The 17,514-nt window shown below is 34.2% G+C and overlaps 2 protein-coding genes across 3 annotated transcripts; both read right to left on the minus strand.

Moving 5' to 3' along the window:
* Positions 1-406: 406 nt before the first annotated feature.
* On the minus strand, positions 407-3,970 carry LOC122579086 (probable UDP-3-O-acyl-N-acetylglucosamine deacetylase 1, mitochondrial). Of its 2 annotated transcripts, none has more exons than XM_043751184.1 (7): positions 3,828-3,970; positions 3,442-3,750; positions 2,601-2,807; positions 2,116-2,223; positions 1,687-1,751; positions 1,326-1,470; positions 407-788 (listed from the first exon to the last, which is right to left on the minus strand). In XM_043751184.1, exons 1-7 carry the CDS (start codon positions 3,888-3,890, stop codon positions 726-728), a joined length of 960 nt encoding a protein of 319 aa, XP_043607119.1. In that variant the 5' UTR covers positions 3,891-3,970; the 3' UTR covers positions 407-725. The 2 variants fall into 2 exon arrangements, with proteins under 2 accessions (XP_043607119.1, XP_043607118.1); XM_043751183.1 differs by having other exon boundaries at positions 1,313-1,470.
* A 2,497-nt stretch (positions 3,971-6,467) lies between these two features.
* On the minus strand, positions 6,468-15,410 carry LOC122611092 (cleavage and polyadenylation specificity factor subunit 3-II). Its single transcript, XM_043784054.1, has 19 exons — positions 15,082-15,410; positions 14,783-14,960; positions 13,985-14,057; positions 13,780-13,894; positions 13,570-13,643; positions 13,199-13,335; positions 12,930-12,993; positions 12,787-12,852; positions 12,603-12,672; positions 12,415-12,519; positions 12,070-12,314; positions 11,466-11,951; positions 11,345-11,390; positions 10,159-10,234; positions 8,754-9,287; positions 7,571-7,690; positions 7,342-7,474; positions 7,089-7,247; positions 6,468-6,985 (listed from the first exon to the last, which is right to left on the minus strand). Exons 1-19 carry the CDS (start codon positions 15,104-15,106, stop codon positions 6,824-6,826), a joined length of 2,868 nt encoding a protein of 955 aa, XP_043639989.1. The 5' UTR covers positions 15,107-15,410; the 3' UTR covers positions 6,468-6,823.
* Between the last annotated feature and the right edge of the window lie 2,104 nt (positions 15,411-17,514).

Below are 17,514 nucleotides of genomic sequence, written 5' to 3' on the forward strand. Positions count from 1 at the left end.
ATAACCATTCTTTTTAAGCAAATAGACATCATGACTTCTATAGAGTGAGATGATAACACTTCTAAATATGACTCACCATAACACACAAGTTTCATGCCTTTATCAGAGACTAGATTACATTTCAAATATTTAAAACTAACATCCATGATACACAAATTTTTATCAGACAACCTACCCTTAAAAATAATACTAGTAATTAATTAATAATCCAAAAAAATACAATCGATTGGCTTACTACGAGTATAACAAATTTTGACATTGGCCACAATACAATGATTATAAAGACGACCTTTAGTTTAGGTTGATGACCAATGTCGAGGATTATTCATTGAACATGTGAATGAATAATTGAACAAAATTGCCGAAAGTACATCCTTATCTTTAGATTATGTCAGCATATAACATGTTTGAATTGAGATCGCCATACGGCCATAGCATATCATATTCCAAATAGGCAAATACTACATGCTTTCATATTCATATGACCATATCCGTAAATCCTCTAATCATGATTTACTGATTTGGCGAAAAAAAATTGAATATACATTGGTGGTGAGGAAGAAATTCCCCAAAAGATTGAGAAAAAAGATGGGGAAGTGTTCTTTTGCGACCTATGAAAGTACAAGCCTAATCTTTGCACGACCTAGAATTTATGTTGGATACATTGAGTACATACAAACACAAAAATGGACCGAGGGAGATGGCAAGGATCTTGATTCTTATCCTCACTGTCGTTCAAGAATTCCTGACAGTCGGCGAACAAATTCTGCATGCAGCGTGTGACCTCCCTGCATCAGACAAAGTTTATTAGTTAAAGAAAAAAAATATAGTATCGAAGACTCCGATAGTGTAGAATTTAAGATAGTAGTTAACTAAAGGTGGCAAAATGGGCGGGTTTTTGATAATTGGTCGGAACAAGTAATCTTTAATATAAACCAAAACGGTTAGGGTTGAACCACAAAACACTTTCTTTGTGCATTCATGAGCTATCTATGCATAAATGATAAATGTGAAGAGCATAATTACAGAAACTTATTACTGAATTTGATATTCTTAAATTTTTAAAAGCCATTTAGAAGGGCTGTATGCCTCAAAATGGACTTTCTACACATTTGACCTATTGCATCTTCAGCTAAACTTTTTGAATCGACCCCTTTGAGATTAAAAACATAACCCAAAGTCCCAAAATGGCCCATATACAAAAAAATATCACCTCTGGAATTCACTTACGAATGCTGTTTATCTAGCTACTGTTGCAAACTTTAAGGGACAAATCGGGCATCATGTTAATGAGAATGGTGAGACAAAAGACCTTGATGACATGCCTTATAAGCTATGATATTTGCAACCGGAAGCCCTTGACTACCACTGCGAGCAAAGAGAGAAACATCACCAATAAAGTCTAGAATCTTGTGACTGCACGGTTCCTCGGGTGAGCGCAAAGGTGGATTCAGCAAACCTTTACTGGTACTGAAACAGAACATACAGATCATTCAGCACTAAATTATGCATACCACAAAAGTTCAAAATCTTTAATTTCGTGTTTAAATTATGTAAACTACAAAAGAAAGTTCCTGGTTTTGTACATAAAATGTATGAGGAAATGTCTGATATCTTTGATACTTGATGGTTACTGCTATATCAACTGTACTGTTTAATTAGCAACTTTTTAGCTATGTATTTGACCTGAAAACAAGAGCATTATCTTCAGAGCCACCCTTGATGAGTCCTGCGTTTCGCATTTTCTCCACCTGAAATATATATTTCCGCTTCATTTAGCAAAAGCAAACTTGAATCCAGTAAAATGGGAAATGAGTTGACCAATATACCTATTTGTCTGTCTACCATGGTTTCTATGAAACAGATTGCTCTTAGCCATACTGATTTAAGATTGGACTCTTTCGATTTGCAAAGATAAACTAAGAAAACTAACTTAAACTTTGTGAAGTGTTTCTTAGCATTAAAACTAGAAACGTATCTGTTATTATCTGCATCAGGCCCATGTTATTATCTGCATCAGGCCCATGACCACGTATATGGAAAAATATCCCACCATGATATTAATTGAAATTTGAGGTCAAACAAACAAATGTTGGTCAAAAATGAACATCTTACCTCTTCATAAATGCAGAAGGTTCGCGAAGGAGCTATTTGCTTGGAATAAATAGAGTTGGTGCCACTGCCAAAGACCAAAGAAAACCATTGGAGACCTAAAGATGGTACCTGAAGTTATATATAGTTACATAAGCTTATAGCAAAAGAACCAACGTCATAAACGCCCTACATCAATAAACTTTTTGTCGACTAGTTGCAGTACTAATAATACCTCTTTTGCCCTTCTGTATATATTCAAATATACAATCATATGTTAATCGAAAGTACAGCCCTAAGTGGTTAATATAACATTCTATACAAACATAGAATTGAAATTCAGGTATATGTTTTTTATCTTCTCGCTTTAGCAGAGTGTGGTGTGGGTGTGTATCTACTGTATAATTGTATACATCATTATATCAAAATTTAAAAACAACAATATACAAAGTTTTTGCCCAAAATCTTACGAGTCATTGTGCAAGACATGTGAAAAAAACAAGGTTTACCTGTAGAAAATCAATTCCATAACTAACATTAGCTTCCTTAGAAGGGAATGCGGCTATAACAGAATCTCCTTTTGACACATAAACAGGTTGAGTTATATATGGTGCTAATTTGTCACGACTCCTACCATTGCAATCCACGGCAACTGTCAGCCCAACTTTCTCAATAGCTTCCACCCATTCCAAAGACGATCCATCAAAGATAGGAACCTGTTTTAATCAGAAAATCACAACATAATGCACACAACCCCCAAAACTTACTAAAGCTACTGGCGAGCTACATAGAAACATATACAGCTATATATGGCTTGCTATCATATGTATCGAACTTTAAAGTTTACCACTTAATGTACAAACATTCAACCCTTCGCTATTTCCAACCATTTACTGATGTGTTAGACATATAAGCCTCCACATCATCAAAACCAACACCACATCACCGACTTACAACTTATAAAAGGTCCCATATATAATGGAGTATGACTTGGAATTGCATTGTGAATGTGATGCAAAAGGATAGTAATCCAACATGTGTTGGAAGTTGGCAAACCCGAAATGGATGTCATAGGGATAAGTAGACGGAGCAGGTTAAGTGTGACACGGGGCCCAAAGCCGTGGTGACGAATTATGTTTCTTTGATGTACTGGAACTAGTAGTATAGTACGAGTAATATATATTTGTAGCTGTATACAGAATACAAAACGTGTGTCCATTTTTACATAGACTGCCATATTATCATCAAAAAATATATACAGAATACACAGATAAGTGAATAACTAACAAACTATGTATAAAAACAATATCTAATCGAAATTAGTTAGTCATAACAGTTGTGTGATCATACCTCAGCTGATGTTGCATCATGATCAGAGCTAACTATTTCGATTCGACAATTATCGACACCGGTTCCTTCCAAAGCCGAAAGCAAGTGTTCAACGGTTCGAAGACTGTATCCGTCTTTACGAAGTGTAGTACAGAGCGGCGAATCTTGAGCGAAATCAATTGAAGCTGGAATTAAACGTGAGCAGAAATCAAAGTACCGTCCTGTTCCGGCGGCCTCAGGCCATATCCTGACGGTTGATCTGTTGCCGGAATGAAGTGTTGCTCCTGTTTTCTCGATATAACCGGCGATTGTTTGCTGAAGCTTGCCAGTCTGCAGACATATAAAAAGAGTTAAGTTGGATAATATAAATATAGATACAGATTGTGTAAGTAGAGAATGAGGCGTACGGATCTCCAAGAAATAAGATCGGAAGATTTGTAAGCTTCGACTGCGGCGGCGCGGAGTGACATAAGGCGATTAAACGGGAAGGCTGCGGGAACAGGACGTGACTTCTTTTCATTCAAATTATAGTTGACGGGTTCATATAACTTCGTTTCCGAGTTCGAATCATGTCGTGTCCTAAGCAAATACTATATACATGGTCGAAACTTGAAAACGCGATAAATATTAATAACCGGAGTCACAAATACACATATATCCGTAATACTCTTTAGCTGTGGGTAAATTTTTTATAAAGACCAAAAAAAATATTAACATTTGAATGTGGAATATTTAACTTTCTTACATGTAGTTCTTATCAAAAAATGTTGGCAGATTGTAAATCAGTTACAAAGATAGATTCAAACCCAACCTTTATATTAAACGTGTTAGTTGTGTTGACCCAAGCTCGGTTAGTTTCAATCCAAAACTCGTATATTTCGTGTATTGTCATCAGTCGTCTGAAGGATTACCTATTTGACTCAAACCTTTTGCATTTTTTGTTTCCATAGTATAATATTTTATTTTGCTAGTATTATTTGGATTCTTAAGGCCTTTCCCAACAGTGAACACTTCCTCACCTCTTTCTCATCGCCACATCACTTATTTCTTACATCTCAATTTCGTGACACACTCTTGCCAACAATACATCTTCTTCACTTCTTCCTTACTTCTTCCTCATTATTTAATTATTTTCCATTAAATAAAACATACAAATATAAATTACACAATTTTTATTAAAAAAAAATAATCCATTAACAAATAAACAACATTATATTTATTAAAAAAAATATTACTTAAAAAACATTAACTAAAAAAACTTACACCAAAATAAACACTACATATAATTATAAAAAAAATACATATAATTAAAAAAAATAACATTACTTTATTAAAAGAAATTACATTAACGTTGACGGTAGTTTGCCGGGAGGTTCCAAATGTGTTCGACTAGAGCCTTGCGAAGTCGATGGTGCACTCTTTTATCGCGTAATTCTTTGTCCATACGTTGTTGTGTTGCAACTCTTTCATTCCATGAACAGTACGGGAGATTACTTGGATCAGCCAGATAATCTTTTTCAAGTTCACATAGTGCATGATTGTTGTCCTCTGTGACCATGTTGTGTAAAATTACACAAGTGTACATGATTCGTTTGACTTCTTCCAATGCTTGGGTTCTCACTAGCGTTTATCCAACAGTTCGCCAAGATTACAGCCTCTTCATCGCTCCATTTTTTCATAACTCGTTTCTGTTTTGGGTCATTGGTTACCTCTTCATCATCATCGCCTGAGGCAACATTATCTAACTCAGGCTGTACAGGTTCCGGGTCTTCTTGTGCTTGGGTAGGATTTCGGTATTGAGCTTGTTGGAGACAAAATTGTTGAGACTGGGCATACTGTTCTGCAGTATATATTTGTGGCTGGATAGGCTGATATCCTGATGGATTATAAAAGGATTGTGATAGTGGATTACCACCTGAGAAAGTCGCAAAACCGCTTGGCTAGGGGTTACTTGTTTGCGATGCAGATGAAGAATTAGCAGGTGATGAAAACGAAGTTTCGAGTAGGTTTACCCACATATCGTTAGCGGGTGATCGAATTTTTTTGCTTTTTTTAGGCATTGTAGTAAATTTAGTATTGAAAATAAAATAAACGTACTATGGAAATATAGAGCTTGTTAAAAAAAAAAAACAAAGTGTGAATCTATATGGAAATATATGTATGAGAATCTATATATATATATATATATATATATGCATATGAATAAAACATGGTATACACGTATGAGAAATTTATGCTAAAAATACAAACTTTCAAAATTTTATCTTGAAATGTACAAAACTAAAACATTATCACACAAAATAAATAAATATGTTACAAAAATATATTTACTGAAATATAAATAAAATATTACTAAAACATATAGTTAACTTTCATATATAATATAATGTTTAAAGACTTTGTGGGCCGTTCCTCTCGTCCTCTCTTATTCTCCTAGGTGACGAAAAATGATGACATGCCATGAAGACAAGGCCCTGCCAATGAGTCCCCCGTGACACGTTGGAAATGAGGTGGTGACACCACTATTGGGAACGGTCTAATTAGTTTGGCCATTTTATTAAAAACGTAAAATAAGAGATTTGATATCATACCAAGGATAAAATGAATGTTAAAGTGAAAATGAATGTTAAAGTAACCTTTGAGGTGGTTAGTGTTAAAGTGTTAAACACGCTAACGAAAACAAAATCAACTCAAAAACTCGAGTTTGCTAGTGTTGGATACTTGGATATGCTCATATATATGCTAATGAAACTGAACATGAAATGTTAAAGTTAAGCACATTAAAAAGGAAAGTACTGTGTGTTGCTTACTATGCTTTGAAATGAAAAGGACATGTTCAAATCTTTTGGGGGTAAATCACTAAATCAACCGACGTCTTTTAGGGGTTCCCTACCACACTCAAAGGTAAACGAAAATCTGCAGGTTCTGGGGTTTTTTGGTCTACCTTCACCCCACACTCAAAGGTAAACATATATTCTTCATTTGTTTACATATATTCTAAGTTACTACGAGTAACATTTTGTATGTTGCATACATACCTGGTTCTCTTTATAATAACATAACTTCATTATGTATATCTCCATCTCCCTAACATTTTCAATGCTTCTATACAATACTTGAATTTAATTTTTCCGAATACAAGTGAGCCACACCAAGCATATCTACAAAAATATACTAAGAATACTAATGCAATTATATGTTTGCATTATTGAGTTTGGTTATACCAACAAGACCAAACTCTCCCTACCAAAAACAACACAAGTGTTGGTTAACTTTGATCTGTTGAATGTCGGGGCTTTGTTTGGTCATTTCTTTGTATGCCAAAACTACATTTCCTCCTATACATCCATGATTACACAGGAGCTACTCCACATCTAGAGTAGAGTTGAATCGAGTTTGGTGTTTAAACTTGTTCGTTTCCCTTAAGAATGTTGTACTTGCAAAGCGGACAAGTTGCATTCATCTTCAGCCATTTCACAATGCATGGAGCATGGAAATGATGGTTGCAGGGAAGCGAATGAAGTTCTGTTCCATCTTCGTAGGTGCTTAAACATATGCAGCAGTCCTGCAAAAATTAATTAGACAAAAAGCTTCTAATTATTTCCAAATTATCAACAACAAAGCCTTTTGAAAACATTTTAGTAGCTCAAGAAGTCAAGAGTACTTACCGCATCCTCAGGAAGAAGAACACGTTCAACAGCCAAGTAACCAGCATTTGATTCGATGGGAACCATTTTTCCGGCACCCACATCATGCTTATTCTCATCATTGGACACCTGAAATCTGTATTTTGGAAGAACGTTGAGGTCTGCTTCAGATGCACCTTCCTGCACATTAGCAGGGTATGATGTCATACATCTTCTCAAAACATGAAAAGCATTAAAATGTAGACGAACAACAAAGAGTACTCTTCAATCTAACCTGGCCAGCAACAGCATATAGAATTGCAATAATGCAGGGCAAGCAACAACAAAGAGCAATCCCTATTAAACATGCCAAAACAACACAAAATATGGCAAAGAACACATCGAATGCCAAAAAGACCACAGTCAACCTGCAATCATAAGAAAGCAAGAGAAAAGAAACTTAGTTGTAATATAGCCAAAGATTTATGTGTTGCAAGTTGAAAAAGCTTCTTTTGATGACATACCAGTAGAGACGTGGAGCACTGTGCATAAGAACCTCACCACCAGTGACCATCCAGTAGAAACCGACTAGCCACCAAACAAAAGATACCATCGTGTTAAGATTTTCACATCTTTTAGTGTAGCTGAAAATCCCAAAACATTACACATCAGTTACAGAATCACAGAAACATGTCTAAAGGTTTGCTATTTTATCGTGAAACTTTTTTTTTGGGTAAAAATTTTATCGTGAAACTTTATATATTGGACAGTATTAAAATCGAAGAACTGCAATGAACCATGTATAGAATAGTCTATGGATCTCTAACTGAGCCAAAAGAACCCAATAATAGTTGCTGTATAAGTTATAACTTACAACCCTTAAAAATCCACAAATTGGAAACATTTCCATCTTTGGGGGTATTTCATAACTCAAAGAATTACTTTGGGAGTGTTTGGGTTAGCTTATGCTTATTAAAAATAAGCAGCTTATGACTTGATTTTGATAAGCTAAGAAGTTGTTTTTTAGTCTTTGGATGAGCTTATTTAATTATTACATGAATCATCAAATACGCCAAAGAAGCAACGTAAATGGTCTTAGATTAGCTAAGCTATTAACCTTTCACAAAACACCAAAAACGAGCTTAACTAGCCTTCATAAGAATATAAGTAAATAAGCCTATCAAATAAGATAACCCAAACACCTAACAAGTATATGTTCCTAGTAGCCTAGTATATCACAGAAGATTCGACCAACGCTACTTCTGTATCATCCGCTTGAAAGACTAAAGTTCTTTTTAAACAAATATCAATTCAGATTTTCAAATTCATACTATGCCAATAAAAACACTTTGCCAACACAACAATATAAGTAACACTTGACACCAAACTATTCCCCTGCCAAATCAAACACTACCATAACTTCAAATAATTTCTTTGGCTTTCCTGTCGTATTCATACATTTCATTTCATTTCATTTCCTTTAATTTTAAACTTGAGAATGCAGTGTAAGATTCTCACTGTTCGCGATTAACCCTTACCACGTCTTATAATCTGTATCTAGAAGTGTTTTCAATTACTTCAATACCAGCTAAATAACTCTCAGGCAAACTACTTATCCTCTAATTTCATATCCAACAAACACTTTAAAAAAACAAGCAAAACACAAATTCTCTTTATCCAAAATAACAAGATAAATTTCGAAAGAACCTGATTCTATTTGAGGCGAAAAACGCCCCGACTCTTGCATCATCATCATCCTCAAAACCATCTTCACTACCATCAAAACTAAAATCACTTCCATTATTATTATTATTATAATTATTATTATCATTTAAAACTCTCCTATTATTATTATTATTATTCCGTCTTTTAAATTCCAACCAAACAAGCACAACATGAACCGCACACTGAAGGGCATAGCCACAGACCCAAACCCTAATAGGAACTTTTGGTTTCTCATCGACCGTACACATCAACAAAACCACAGACACCGCAACAAACGCCAGGTTCCATGTCATGTCTAAAGCAACAACCGGTTTCGAGTAGCCCCAATCAGCGCGGCGTTCTTCGAGCTGCCGGGCTGCGGTTTCGCGGACAAGCATAGATGAGGCGCTGCCATGGCGACCTGATGCACGGCCTAATAGAAGAGCGAGCGTGGTGGGTCTAGGGGATGACGATGATGATTCGGGTGGTGAGTGGTTACGTGATTGCAGTAAGGGCGCGGTTGTGGTGGTGGTGGTGGTTTGTATTGACATTTTTGAGGATTTAGGACGTGTTTTTTTAACAAAGAAAGTTCGTGTCAAGTGTAGAGGTTGGTTCATTTTTATAGGACACAAAATACACATATTTGTTGTTTTGTAACTTTTTTTTTTTTTTTTTTAATGTGACAGTATCATTTTCCTTTTAATAAAACATTAGAACCATGTATTATTTTTTTAAGTGAAATGATGTATAAAAAATATAAAATGAACAATAAGTATGTGGATATATAAAAGTTTAGGGGATTACTATATAAAGGAAAAAGAAAAAAGAAGTTTAGAGGATTACTATAGAATTTAAAGATATCCAAGTTGTTTGTGATTGGCGTTTTCAACAAAACATTATGGAGAATAAATCAAAAGCTTAGATACATATTAGTTTAAGTAGGGGTGTTGAAAAAAATCCAAACACAAATAACCCGACCTGACCCAAATGGGTTTGGGTTTTACGGGTTGGGTTATTCGGGTTTTGGGTTAGTTATTTGGTTAACCATACCCATATAAACTTAATCGGTTTGGGTTGTGGGTGATAAAATTTCATTTTGGGTCAACCCGAATAAATTCGTTTTATTCTTTGGTAGAATTATTATAATGATAAATATGGCATAGTTACTAGAATAATAGCAAGAATCGACGAGTATAATTTTGTTTCTCCATTACATATTTTAATATATATAAATTTTGTATAGTATTATGTTATTTATTAGTGTAGAATTGACAAGAAATGTTTGTACTTCAAATTTAGAGTGACTGATCACTAAAGTAATAAGATACATAAGAATTTGACTTCAAAAACAAGAAATGTTCTTTTGGACTAGACTGATATAATACATATAGTCTCTTCTTTTGCGTATTCTGATATTCTGATCATGCATAAATTTTTTTTTTTTTTTTTTTTGTATTTTGAATTTCTGATAATGTAATTCAAAACTCATATGCTGGAATTGTTATATAGATAAAATACTGCAATGTACATGTAAATGAGCAAACGACCCTATTTTTCTATATTGAAAGTTTTTGTAGTTATTTCAAAAGTTTTTTAGTTGGCTAATTTGGGTTTAACCCACAACCCAACCCGAACTAACCCGAACCATTTAACCCGAAACCCAAAACCCAAATCTTTATTCGGTTCGGTTTATGAGTCATATTTTTTATGACTCAAACTCGAATAACCCGACCCATATAACTCGAAACCCAAATAACCCGACACATCAACACCCGTAAGTTTAATTTATATAAAATGGTAAATGAATAAAGTTTCCTCAGCTCTATTACTCGTAATTTTTACTTAACGAAAACAGTCCATGGTATCCTAGTGATCATTTTCAAACCCTTACAAGTTACAATGACTATTACGATGACTACTAGGCCACTTTGATGATCGTTTACTTTATTTTTCTCATCAAGAAAAAATTATCCAAGGCGGTTTGTTACATATGGCTTTCATCTCCGTTACGTGTATCACTATATTATTAGGTACTGCAATAGTCAATTCAGGATAAACATATTGAATAGTCCAAACACCACCTTTAACACCTCGGTTTGACATCCAAATGCGATCATATCACTATTTCACTTCAATGTCCATATTTATTTAATGAACTTATCTACCTTTTCAGACAAGTTAAAACGTTATATATAAATGATAGATTGACACAATCACGTAAATAACTCTAATTAAACGAAGACCAATTAATGAGATCAACTATTTGATAACCAAAAACGCAACTACTTATAGGTTAATTAAAAGTGAGAAATCAAAGAACAGCAAATATACAAAATGTTCACAAGCCTACAACCCAATACAGTAGTAAACTTCAAAAAAGCTGTTTCCATAAATGAATATATGTATTTTTTTATTTTTTTTTTACTAATCGGCCATAACAGTATCAACACTTGAACTCATGTTCTTCATTAGAGATATAACTCTCCATGCAAGGTTCTTATCTACAATCGACCAAGTACAGCAAAAGAACTTGCACTCAGAGCTCACTATAGATTTATCATCATTTGTTCTATGGGGGCAATTTTCATCATTACAGATTGCAAGACGAAAAGAGTTCACCTGAATTGTTCCCAAGGAATCCTGCATGCCAAATTCTGCCACTTCGTTTGAGAGTTTTGAAATTAAAAGGCTGAGCAAATTGTTATCATCAGAAACAGAAATCTCTTCAGTGATTGATAAACAACTTTTCAAACAGCCAAAATCTAGCGCAAAACAGTAAGCGAACTCAACGTCATTCTTTCCTGTTCCAACCATAGCCAAAAACTCATCCTGGTGCACAATCTTTACTTTCTGACCTTGAACCATGGTTAGGATCCCTTCAGCTACTCTGTCATCATGAACCTTAATTGGGGACATTTCTGTACTTTCAACATTTGAGAACTTGAAGTTGGGTATCAAAGAACTACGGATAAATGTGTTGGTGACCTCAGATTTAACATAATGGGTCGAAGGGAAAGATACAATTTCAGTATTTGCTGGATGATAACATTGTATTCCAAGTTCTGACTCAATTCTTCCCTTAAGCTTCTCCATCTTAGGTTTTTCACCATGTACAAGAATGACATTTTTGGGAGACAGAAACTTTACAAGATCCATTATTCCTTTGGCATCAGTATGTGGGCTAAAAGACAATTGATGGATCTGGAAAAAGAAAAAAAACTACAAAATGAGAACGATATTGAGAACAAATATTATTTTCTACTAAAGCTAAATATAGTCAACGTACTAAAAAAAAGAGAGATAAATGTAAGTGTCCTACCTGGCAGCGGACATCAATCTGGGTATCTTTGTCCAAATAAACTTTTTCGGGCTTCTGGTTGCCAGACGTTAATTTGTGTCCTACAGTTCCAGCAACACAGTACCCTGGAAGTGTAATAAGATTTGCTTCAGATGGGGCCCAGTGCTTAAAAGCTTCAAGTGAAAAACCACCACTAATCATTCCTGGTGTAGCAAAAAGTACACAGGGTCCAGGTGCATCTAGTAATGACCGGTCAAATGTGTGAACTGCACCAACCAAATTGAGCCAAGTGAGCAAAAAATGAACATACAAAGCTGCATCATAAAGAAAAAAGTTTAAATAAACCAGATTTATATGAATTACTACCATTTTTAAAATCAAACGCGTTCCGAGTAGCATATGTGTCTTTCACCTTCTGGCTAGTCCAATTAATGAGTACTTTGTAATACAAATTAGCTTGCATTGTCAAACCTGAATTAAAAATAAAAAAAAAATTAAGATTGGTAACCGTGATTGTGGTATAGGAAATAAATGAAATTATAAGAGATCAAAACCTGATGAGAAGTAGATAGGAACCTTGAGATTCATCCGTTCCCAGTAATCATCCAACAATATACAGAGTTCCTATACAAGAAGTTATAAGCTTGGTACAACCATTCTGTATACATATAAAACAAAAAATGAAAAAAATTTAATCTTTTACAAAATGTAATTCATAGAGATAAGTCAAATGAATACCTGAGCCCTTCCAAGAGCAAATGTAGGAATCAGTACCTTTCCTCCATTGCCAACACATTTATGAACCTGCAAATGCATGATATTTGTAAAACTAGTTGATAATAACCAATGCTGTGACATATGACAGAATGAAGCTTACATACAGCCTTAAGAAATTCCCTTTCTCGGACATATTTTGAGTCACGAGTAGTTGTTGCATATGTTGACCTGCAAGCAGCAAACTGTTACTTGATAATTTAGATGTTAACCACACTATAAGCTAATAGATGCATATCTTGAAGTATTTATATACAACTAAAAGCGGACCTAAAAAACATATAGCTTTAAGAAGCATAAAAAGCATATGATGATATAAATAAACTAACTCAGGAAAAACTATCTACAACACATATAGTTATATTATGTGTCTTACTCGGTTATAACAAGGTCTAATTGCAGTCGGTCAATTTGAGCTGCTCCAAGATGTCTATCAGGTGTCATGTTATAATCTCCTGTATAAACCATAGCGGTGTCGCCTACACTGGCATAAATCATTGCAGCTCCAAGAACCTTAAACATACAAATATATAGTTTCTAAGGTCAAACAATAAAGTAGAAGCAAGGTTTACTGAGAAGAAAATAAGTAAGATCAAGCATATATCCTTATAACAAACATGTATAAGGACGTATCAAAAGAAACTTTCCAGAGCACAAATTTCATATTTTTAAGTCAAATATGTCAGAATGCCGTCAAGTACAGCAAATACATTACTATTTAGAAGCCAAAAAGTTACAGTAGCATACATGTCCAGCATAGTAAGCACGAATCTGAAGATCCTTGTCAACTTGCACTGTTTGCTTAATATTCACTGCACTAACTGAGCAAAAAGTAACAAAAGATGAATTTGACAGATCTTCAAAGATGAAAGTTGTCTCAATAGTAAGTAAATGAGCGAGAATAAAGGCGCATCTTTAATGTCCTAGCATGTAAAGACTAAAAGGATGAAATGGTACCTTTCTTCAAACAATTAAGAATGTTCTCATTAGTGAACTGTTGTTCCTCTCCCCTTCCAGCCATCACTTTCCGGTAATCTTCCAGCATAAGTGGAGCCAAAGCTTTTGTAGGGTACTGCAGAACAACCATCATGTATTTTAAGCAGTTCATAAACCGAACCTATATAACCCCGTTAAAGTTGATTAAAACACAAACCAAGCTTACCGTCATGTAAATCGGTCCATTATAACCACAAACTTCAGTGAAGTATGGAAGAGCTCCAATATGATCCAAGTGACTGCAAAATGGAACCCATACTAATCATACCAAAGTCATTCAAGAGCTATACCAAAGTGTATGCTCACTCATATGCATGTACAACCACCTTCACATATAGGCAAACAAAATCTTTCTTTTCTAATAGATTAAGATTAAACTTGTTCTCTTAAGCTATATAAAATTAAGTGGTCACAGTAATTTATAGTTTTCCTAATGAAGTTTATAGCAATTATCAATTTTTCATGGACTAATGTCATAAAATAACAACTACTTCAGCTAGTGTTCCTTTAATTATAGTTTCTCGAAATGAGCTTATTTGGTACTGCGGTGAATGAATGACCATTTCTTGCTTAGGTGGCATTATTGTCTGATGATGTGGGTTTATCACCTAAATACCCTACTAATCCACCAAACACTTACCGTATCACTGCATTTCCAAATGTTGCAATTACCAAAGTATGCGCATTTCAAAATGTACACCTAGATTAGACCTAAATTACGTCCCAAACTAATTGTCCACCAGACACGAATGCACACGGTGTTAGAAAGTTACAAGTAGGCAAATGTCTGATTTATCCTTATGAAATAAATCTGTAACTTAATGTAGAATGGGAAACTTTGTCAATTATTTTGGAAGTGTACAAACATCTATTTTAGACAAACTGAAACAGAAAGATTTTAGGACGGATGGCGTTATGGTTTAAACATGTATGAGTAGATAAAAGGAAACACGTGTTAGCTTACAAGTGCGTAATAATAATGCAAGAGAGAGCATTATTGAAATCTCCAGATTTGGAAATGAGAGAAAAATCAGGGTAACGGTGATGATCAACATGACCCATATGCATCCCACAATCGAACATAATCTTTTTTCCATTTATAGTTACAACCACACAGCTCTTACCCACTTCCTGTCCTGCACCTATATATCATTACATTCAAATTTAAATTCATTATATTAGATTAGATACACCGTATTACTAATATTAACTACAAATCTACAATCAAACACATGAAATCAAAAAGATGAAAAAGAATAATACCTAAAACAAGACACTCGATCGCCATTAATTTGTTGAATGATAAGATTGCAATTCGCGCCCTTATCTCTGTTCAAACAAGAATGGTTAAACCCACAAAATGTTTCTCCGAGAATGGTGCGCCTAGGCGCAAGGCGATGGCGAGGCCCACCTCCAGCGCCTGAAACCCTAGGCCAAGTCGACCAGGGAAAAGGGCGGTTAACTTCTGGCTATATGACTAGGGCCAGATCGGTGCTTTTTTTGTTGCAGACGGCTATAGATAGTAGTAGAAGACATGATACGTAGAGGGAGAGGAAGAAGGAATATCTGAAGAAGAGGAGGAAGAAGATAACTGTTAGTCTCTATTTCTTATTATGTGGAGTAATAAAATAAATTAAAGCCCATTATAAATTAAATAAAAGCCCAGATCCATTCTTATTTTTAAATAGCTTAGTCCATCAATATTATTTCACTATAAACAAGTTTTTATTAGTATTTATTTATATATTTAAATTATAATAAGTTATATAAAATTATAAAATTTATTATTTACATAATAAATTTCTTATAACTTTTATTATTTATTTATATTCAAATTATAATAGATTATAATTTGGTCAGACCAACCTAGTTTTTTCTACTACTAAAAAAAACAAAAACAAAAAACAACATAATTTAAAGTTTTTGGTAAAAAGATTTATGATTTTCTCAATGGAATTTGGTTTTATTAATGATATTTGATATCTTTTACTATTATTTTTTTTATTATATATAAAAGTTTTATATTTTTTTACTTCATGCGCCTTTTTTTCTTCGGGTGTGCGCTTTTTTTTTGCGCCTCTCGCCTTCGCCTCATTTCAGGCCTTTGCGCTTTGAGATCGCCTTCGCTTTTGACAATTATGGTTTCTCGGTTGCAAACTATAGTGTAACCCAACTGAACAACATGAAAAGATGTCGGCTACAATCAAAGCCTGGCCCAATGTTGCATTTTTCATTTACGATTGAAATAGATCCATTTTGGGCAACTGAGTTAAAATTCGATTTTGTTTATAGGAGTTTAGTGATTACTTGATTTGTTTTGCATTTATTTTAGAATCTCTACACTTCAGTTTATAAAGACAAGTCCAAATTAAAAACAGAAAAAGGAAAATGGTGATGATGATGACGAGCTAATGTCAACAAAAACTTAGTCAAGGCCCCATGAGGATTTTACGGTATTTTGAAAGATAAAAAACCAAAGCCTACAACTAACATCTACGTTTAAGTGGAGGAGCTATGTGGTGCGGTGGTGGCCAAGGCAATCCCACAATGTTTATAAAACTCTATTTCTAGTACTATTTTTATGTATTTATTTAGTTTTAAGTTAATTGGCAAACCCAGTAATTGAATTTTGTATAATTTTATACGTGTTAGTATTATGAAAACTGTTGAATCTAAATCCTGGCTCCGCCACTTAACGTTTTCCTAATTTTTAGAACCAAACCATTACATCTTCAATCTTGACTCTAGCAAGAACTTACTTTTCTATATCACAAATTATAAAAGAGTCGAAAGAAGCATCACCCAATTCAATTTTAAATGTAGAGCTAGGTCGTTCTATATTATTGGGGTTATTTCTTGTTAATGAAGATGGTTCATTGTTATTGAGGTATCGATCTTTCCGTCTATATATGCCAACAATAAGTAAAAAAAAAACATAGATAGCCACAACATATAAATCCATAACTACAAAAATTACTTTCAGTAATACGGAGTATGTTTTAAAATCATAATTGCAGCTAAAATGATGACAAACAGAATCACAATTGCTAAACCCCATACCGAAAAGTGTGTGTATATATATGTGTGTGTGTGTCAAGTATTCGCCTTTAGAGAAAATAAAGCACTCCAAGATCACACTTTCACAATTAGTCGCAAAAGGGGTATAGGATATAAATTTTCAAATGTTTTTTTCAAGAAGATAATAGAGTAGAAGCGTAATACCTGTGAAATTACAAAAGCCAGGGTTTATGGGTATTGGCGTTCAGTGGTGGCGGTGTGGCGATGGTTGTAACGGAAACAGAGATATTAGGGGTTTAAGAGTGAGTGACTTAGTTGAGTAATGGCGGTGTGGCGGGGATTTTAGGGGTTAAGAGCTAGTGACTAATTGGGCCCGTCCGGATCGGTTTTGGGCCGGGTCTTTAGTTTCCTGGTTAAAATGCAGTGATGCCTAGATAGACTAATGTGATTTTCTTTTCCTTTTCTAGACCGGATAAAGTGACATTTTTTTTTACTTCAAAGTCAAGAATTTTAGTAACACAAAATTTATACATACTTTAATGTAATTTAATATTAAAAGTAACAATTGTTCGAGTAATTTATATATATATATTTTCTTGAAAGCATCGTAATCATATTAATTTACATGAAGAAGATGAAAAATAAATCTTCGTGATCATCACTTTCTCCTGAAAAGTT

The sequence above is a fragment of the Erigeron canadensis genome, chromosome 8 (genome assembly GCF_010389155.1).
Source record: "Erigeron canadensis isolate Cc75 chromosome 8, C_canadensis_v1, whole genome shotgun sequence".
NCBI classification, from domain to species: domain Eukaryota; kingdom Viridiplantae; phylum Streptophyta; class Magnoliopsida; order Asterales; family Asteraceae; genus Erigeron; species Erigeron canadensis.